General features: G+C 40.5%; 1 protein-coding gene across 2 annotated transcripts in view; it reads right to left on the bottom strand.

Moving 5' to 3' along the window:
• Positions 1-8,006, bottom strand: part of SNTG1 (syntrophin gamma 1) — a 464,795-nt gene that overhangs the window by 245,911 nt on the left and 210,878 nt on the right. For both annotated transcript variants that reach the window (XM_019527106.1, XM_019527115.1), the window contains exons 8-9: positions 5,306-5,408; positions 3,676-3,758 (exon numbers count right to left, since the gene is read on the bottom strand). In XM_019527106.1, the coding sequence (XP_019382651.1) occupies positions 3,676-3,758; positions 5,306-5,408 (186 nt within the window). The remainder of the gene's footprint in view (positions 1-3,675; positions 3,759-5,305; positions 5,409-8,006) is intronic.

The following is an 8,006-nucleotide window of genomic DNA, read 5'->3' as shown; positions in this document are numbered from 1 at the left end:
TGAAGCAAGAGACCAAGTCAGAGGGGGTATGGGCAACATTTGAACAATGGTTAAAAGTTCATCACAGCTTCCAGCCCATTGGAGTCCTGACCACAAATGCTGTGATAGTTTTCCTGGGATTACTGGGGGAAGTCCTCCCCACAAAGTTTATGAACACTCCAAATAATCCCTTTAAGTAAGATCTAGAAGTCATGCTAAACTGAGGCTTATTCACAACAGGTAAAAATACAAAACCCTGATGCTGCAAGCATAGCTAAGCCATGTGAGAAGAAACAATGTGGTATCCCATCCAGCATATCTTCTATTCATAAGAATTTCAAGCTGGCTCCTAAGTGTCTGCTTACTCCTTAACCTTATGTTTTTCCTGGTTATTAATCAGTTGCTTGAGATGTTCCAAACCACATAACTCCTTGTCACTAGAAAAGACAATTATTTACACAATTAAAAGAATGCTTTGAAGAGGCTAGACTAGGGGTATAAGAAGGTTGTAAAAGCAGCAAACTGTATGCTTCAAGAGGGAGAAATCTCTCTGACATCATCTGCCGTTGATCTCAAGAAGCTGGAAGAAACAGATCATCTCTTTCCGTCATATGTTTAACCTTCGACAATCGTGCTAAGAACTCTACCTGTCAGCAAACAACCCGAGTGCATTGGAATGGTGAGATCCCAGCTCTCGCTCTCTCTCTTTCTCTTTTTCTCTCTAGGCATAGCTTTCTAAACCTAAATTTTATTAGTTAAGCTTGAGCTAGGTTTTCCCAAATACTCAATTAAACCAGGGTAATAGTCTAATTGTTTTTGATTGTTTTCCCTTGCATGTCTATTATTACCAGTACCATTATAAATTTCATATACTTAGCAATAAATAACTTTTATTGTCAAACTGGTGGTACCGGGTGTATTTTTCCTTCTCTGCTTCCCCTTCTCCACTTGCTCTGCAGCAACGCTTCTTTTATCTAAGCCAAAGATCCCTGTGAAGCCCAGAAATACTGTGGGGTCTGCTCATCAAAAGACTATCACTACTCGGACAGTTAGGGCAAAAGATTGGGATGTGCTGAGTTTAAAGACACATAAGGGAATCAGCTTGTATGGGCTAGTTAACCCATTTTGGCTCAGACATGCCCTAATGAACTGAATGCTGGCCCATGTCATCTGGACACCCAGCCAGATTCAGAGACATTCTGTTTACCTGTGTGTTTGTGTCTGACTGCATTTAGTTGTTACCTTAATGAACTGATTCCTTGCATATGAGGGTGCCAGCCTGTCCGTGCTGATCAACCCAGCTGGGTCAGGCATGTTACGTTAATCTGTATGTATTTGTACATATGTGATTGATCTGGTTGCTGGAGGAACCCAGCCCCATTGAACTGAGTCCTGCAAGATAGCTCCATTGGGGGTGAGGACTTGAAGAAGGGCGAGATACAGCTCCACATAGAAACACCAGTACACAAGCAGCACATTAATAGAATTACAGAGACCCTAGAAATATATCCCAAATAAATGAGCACACCCCAAAGTGATGGGCAAATCTGGTAACACTTCCACTCCTGCCACTGGCGGAGACAGGACACTGGGCTAGATGGAGCATTGGTCTGACCTAACATGGAACATTTTATGCTCTTATGTTTTAATAAATAAATGGATAAAGAAACATTTATTGGGGCCAAACATGGGGTGTCAGACAACTGTTTGATTGGATTATTAACTATTCTTACCTCCTGGTTTATGATTTGCCACCAACATCTTTTCTGTCTCTTTTTCAGATGAATGAAAATTATAAATAGGAGAACAACAGCTAATCAACTCCAAACAACAACCTTTCTAATTAATAATTAAATAAACCCTAGGAAATGTTAGGTTTTACATGTATTTTTACCAACTGAAAATCAATCCAAACTTCTAAACAACAAATAAGTGGGTCCTCTCAAAAACTAGTGGAGCAAAATCCCCAACAGCTAGGTTGTATCAGTTAATGTTCACAAGCACTGAGACCTAATGAAGTCTGATTCATAAAGGCAGATTCTTATGTCTCAGCAGAATCCCACTATAACCAGAGTGCAACTGACTGCAAGCCTGTGGATTCTTCAGTTCAAATGACGATAATTTCTTGTAGATATAAAGCTATTTAATATATAATTGTTATTTGCCGCACAACTTAGAATGGATTATTCATAGAGTTTTCTATGCTAAGCAGGAACTTTCACTTAATACTGTTTGATATCCATAATGTAATTGTTAAATATCACCTGTAAGGTGACAGCTATTTTTTTCCTAATAATACACTGTGTTCCTCTGCTAAAAGCCATTTTCTTACACTGCTAAGAAAGTGTACCATATTCTCCAGAGGTATTTCTGACTCAAAAATCAGAATATTTATCTGCAGATTTTCATGTTAAAATGTCAGTGTGCTATTGTTATCACTTTTGAATAGAACTTTATGCTAATTAATGACATTTTAAACACACAGACCTTAACAACAGGCAAAAAGGTACACTGAAATATTTTACCTTAAAAAAATTGAAATCAATACATTTTAACAGAAAGAGGTTTTTATTTTGTTTTATTTGTAACAAATGACAAAGCTTCAGTTCTGGAAATAACTTGAGCAGAGATGGGGGCCAGCACATACTCCATGCTTCACAGAGGTGTTTTAAGGTGGAAAAAGAGGTTTTCAGGTAACTGAGCTGGGGAAACATTAGTTTTGTGGGCTGCCTTCTTTTGTGGAAAAATCTTGATACCTTGCCTTTTTGGTTGTTGTTGAAAATGAATATCATTTTTTATTATTTTTCCAAGGTCAGAATTTGTGTGAGAGAATATTAAAACAGATATAAAATTAATCTTGAAAATATCCTGTTTTGCATATACTGTATGACAGAGAAAGCTAGGCAAAAAGATTTTCTGGTTCTGTGAGAATGTCTGGACATTTTAAAATTTGGAAGGCTGAAATGTTTTTGTGAATCAAAACATTTTTAAAAACCATTGTGGATGAAGTTAATAGAAATACAGTATTATGATCATTTCAATGTATTTTGTTTTAAATTTGAACTTTTTGGCATTTGATTAGGAACTAATTTAAAACTCAAAATGAACAACTGACATTTTTATATGAAAATCAGAATTGTAAAAGAGTTAAAATGGGATTTTTTACATTTTCAATACTTCTTTAAAAAAGAATTTTAAATACTCCTGAACCCAGAAAATGTATCAAAATGACTATTTTCTCTGAACAATATACATTTTGATGAAGAAACTTTTTTTTTTTTTTTACATAAAACACTTTTCAGCGCTAATCAGATTATTCAGCAGCAGCATCCATGTTGCTTTTAAAAGTCTTCTTAAACATACTTTGTAAGAAGTATCTCCTGCTTATATAAATAAGAATGCTTTCTAATGTTAAAAAGTATGTTTTCTCCCTATTACACTTGCAGCATGTTCTTTCTTTGGCAGGAACTCTACACTCAGTTGTATTTATCAACAGAAGATGCATTTTTAAAGGACAAATTAACTATGTTCCAGATATGTACAAAAGTATGTGGAAACCTTCAATCAACAACCAAATCCAGTGTTATGCAGATGACTCCATTATACTAATATCTTTAAAGATATTTACCACTTGTATTCAATTCACTAACTAATACCTAGTTATCATTGACATATAAAACAAAGTTAATCTCTTACCGTATTGTTGGGATGGTAATTGAGATGCAAACCGCTGTCACAGAGGGGAGAGGAAGTGCCACTGCTTTGGTCACTAGGGACACCTAATAAAAGTATTCATGCATATAAAGTTGTTCATTAATTCATGCTGTTAGAATTTACATTCATATACACATTTTTCCTAAGTACTGTTATGTTGCAAGGACTAGTTTGCTACTTTTTTTTCATTTCTGAAATATCAACAGAACAGCCCTTGACTTTTCAGCTATTCGTTGTTCAAAATTAAATTAGTGAATAATTGAGGTAAACCTAATAATATTCCGTGTATCAGTTGTACACAATTCACACCCTGATTTTCTTGACTCTCAAACCATTGTTTAGATCAGGGTTCTGGTTAGGGTTGTAGAAAAGCCATGTTCAAGTCCTGGCCCATAGGCCATTGCTGTAATTCCAGAGCTACAGATTGGGTCTTTCTTTTCTGGGCAGGGTCCAATCTGGACCTGAGACACCTGCCCAATGAAAATATTTCAACAGTTCTACTTATATAAAAAATATTGTACAAAGTGTAAGAACTAAAAGGAATTGAGAATAATGTAAAGGATGCTGTCTACATTTATCTGAATGCACGTTTGTGTTAATTGTTCAATATTGAAGTAATACTATAGTAGCTGTAGATGTCTGTCATGAATGGAGGCATGGATTTCTTACAGCATATATTTACTTTCTTAAATGAAAATATTTTTAGACCAAATTTTCTTTCTGTGTATGTACTTACACGATACCAGGAAGTGCGTAAAGGACTTCACCCCCATAATTATACACTAGATCTAAGTTTACTTAAATTCATACTAGGTCATTTCCTCTTACTTTCAAAACCATGTGCAAAAGATTAACCATATTAAATAAAATAGGTTTTCAAATGAATATTTGTGTTATAATTTAAAATTTAAAATTATGTTTATTCTTTTAGAAGAGGGAAGCTGACAGAAAGCAGGAATGACTAAAGGCATAGGCACACAGATATAAACATCCATGGATATACTGATTATGCACCAACACTTATAATTTATTATAATTATAGGAAGGCAGCTGCTTCCATACATCTCTTTCAAGTTCCCACTGGGGCTAGCGAACTAAAACTCTCTGGAACTAAACAACACACTAATCAGCTCAGAGTATATTCATCTTCAGTTAAAGAGGCATTTCCACTAACCCCACTGATTGAACTATAAATTGAGAAGTTAAGCCTTCAAATGTTTATCTTCAAACCCACTTTCACATTTGGAAAGAACATACTTTCTAATCACAATGTTAGTTTTATGTTGCTTGAAAAATATCTGTTAAGTATGTGGGACTAGAGCCTCTCCTGGTGTACAATAGTGTAGCACTGTGGTTTTAAACAAACCAATGATGATTCACACCAGCAGAGGGTCTGGTATTCAGTTTCTCAAGTAAAGATAGCATTGTTCAGCTTGCAATGAATACTAATAAAGCACATGGTGATATGAAAAGTTCATATTCAGGACACAATACTGACTGAAAAAGCCCCTGTCAATCACTGTCAGTGTACAGAAGGTTTGGAAACTGTAACAGTAGAAATTCACACGAACACTGAAGGGATTTTTCTTTTAGCAAAACCAGAAAGGCTCACATGCACAGTCTTCATTTAATGGCAATTTGAGAAAAGCAGGTGATCTTTTCAGAAAGGACACTGTTAGGGTCACTTCTTCTCCTGCATTGCGAAGAACTTGTACCTAAGGATTGAATAGAAATGTCATAAATTAAAAAAAATAAAATAAAGTAACAAATCTAAATAAAAACTACTAATTTATCACATTGATCATATCTGCTCCATGATCTATAAAATGGCTTATAGGAAAAAAAAAAGATGGAAAAACATGAATCTTGCCATATTCTTATCTCCAGTATCCTTGATAAAAAAAGTGAACAACCTCTGAAAATAGCTATGTTTGTTCGAAGGGCTGTCTTTTAAATGTCTCCAAACAATACACAGAGATTCTATGTTGGCAGCTTTCACGACCTACCCATTGTTCTGTCTGTCTTCAACTGCAGTTATCCTCAGTCTAACATTATACTGTGGCTCCAATTCCTCTTCCACTCACTCAGAAGAACCTGTAAACTAGGCTTGTAGTGCACTCAAACTCAGGCTGAGAGGCATTACAATTGTACCAGGAAAAAAATCTTTCCCCTGGCAGAAAGAGAGTGTACAGCCATTCAAGCACTTTCTCCCAGAAGAAAAATGGCTCTTCCACAAAGTTCTAGTTCTCCAAGGTCTCAGGTAGAAGGGGACCTTGTTGCCTGTCCTGTCAAACAGCTGACTGTCAGGGCCGGGAGAACCATTCTCCTGGGGGCAGGGAGGGGAACCCTCTTCAAACCCTGGGAGGGTTCCCACTGTGAAAGAAAAACCCCCCAGTGGTGCACTCCTCTGGGTCAATCTGGAGAACTACAGTTAACTGCACCTGAGATTGGAGATCTCCCAGAGCTTCTCCTACTGATGGAGAAGTGCCCCTATCCCATGTGCCCCTCCAGTTCAACCTGGAGGAGTGCACTGGGGGAGACAGGTGCACCAGGGAGGATTCCAGACCCAAGAAAATACCTCCCAGGCTCCCTGCCCTGGTTCTTGGCCCTCTAAACTTTAGATTGGGGCAGGCAAAATATGGCCTGCAGGGCTGAATTTGGTCTGCCACACAATCCCATCCAGCCTGTGGGGCCCCTCTGTAAGCCCTGGCCCTGAGCTGTCGCTCTGCTAGATGGCAAGTCCCTGCTAACCAACCACCCCCTGACCCTGACCTGGCCTGACCTGCCCCCATCTCCAAGCCAAGAGGGGCTAAAAACAAGAATCCCCTGCTTGATGAAGCTTTCATCTGGCCACCCCATGGCTGGTTCCTGCCTCCTCCCTGGAGAGTGGGAATTCAGGTAAGGACCCCACTGAGCCAGGGCCAGGGACTCCCACTAGGGGAAAGGAGCAGCATTACAGGGAGCCATGCGCTATAGTGGCAGGTGGGGCTGGTCCTGCACACTGCAGGAGCTGTGTGCTATGGGGCTGGGTCAGGCTGGCCCCACATGATGCCACTACACGCGGCTGGGGAACTGAGCAGTAGTGCAGGAACAGCATACTACAGGGCTAGATGGGGCTGGCCCTGCTCCCTGCCACCATGTGCAGCCTGGGATGGGAGCACAAGAGCTGTGGCTATGAGGCCAAGTGTGGCTGGTCCTGCACCCTGCCACCATGTGTGAATGGGAACTTAGGTAGAAGTGCTATTAGGCTGGGTGGGGCTGGCCCTGCATGCTGCCACCATGTGTAGCTAGGGCCTTGGATGGGAGCTGCATGTTACATGGCCAGGTGGGCCTGGCCTTGCATCTGCTGCCACCTGTGGCCAGGGACTGGGTTGGGATCACAGGGAGATGCATGCTATGGATCCAGGCAGGGCTGGCCCCACTTGCTGCCACCACATGCAGATCCAGGGACTGGCACACTCCAGGAACTCCAAGGGCCACCCCCCAACCCCTCCACACACACTTATACACCCCACCCCCAACCATACTCATGCATATACCCACAGCCTCCAAGACACTCCACCCCAACAATATACCCCACACTAACCCCTCCATACCCACTCCTCACCTTCCCCCATGTCCCACCACACACACATCCACTCCCCAACCACACACCCCACATACACCCCCTTACCCCCACCGCACACAATATACAAGACTAAAACTGTATTTTGAACTATTATAATTGCCTCTAGATACACTATGCAAACACACAAATCAGTGCAAAATATTTTAATTTTATTTAAAAAATAAGTTATAGTAGATATTTGATTTTTCAGTATACACTATATTTTTATTCTGATTTCAAGATATCACCACTCCCCACATCACCTCCCAGGAGTATTTCTGGGGCAAGGGGAGGGATTTTTGATGGCAAAATTCAGGGGTTAGGGTTGAGTACTGTAGTTCCAAGATGGTGACCAGGGGGCAGGTCTACCCTTGCACCCCTCGACAACTCACCAAAACTCCTCAAGTGACCCTCCAGCTAAAATAATTTCCCACCCCAGCTTTAGATGCTGCCTCTACTGCTCAGCCAAGTGGCACAGTTGGGGCCTAGGTCCTAGCCCACACTGGCTTCCCCTCCCACCTGTGCCACTCAGCTGGGAAGCAGGGGCAGGGATTGCAAAGCTTCTCAGTTGGGAAACAGGGTTGGGGAAGCTATATCTGCCCTGTTTCCCAGGCCTTGGGATTTAAATGTCATATTCCCACTCCATTTCTTGGTCCCATGAGCCTTAAATACCACATGTGCTGTCCCCCTGAACAGCACAGGTGGC

This window comes from Gavialis gangeticus, unplaced genomic scaffold, assembly GCF_001723915.1.
Source record: "Gavialis gangeticus isolate Ggan-Ray unplaced genomic scaffold, GavGan_comp1, whole genome shotgun sequence".
NCBI lineage: Eukaryota > Metazoa > Chordata > Crocodylia > Gavialidae > Gavialis > Gavialis gangeticus.
The sequence above is the reverse complement of the archived record's forward strand: the minus strand, read 5'-3'. Positions and strand labels throughout refer to the sequence as shown.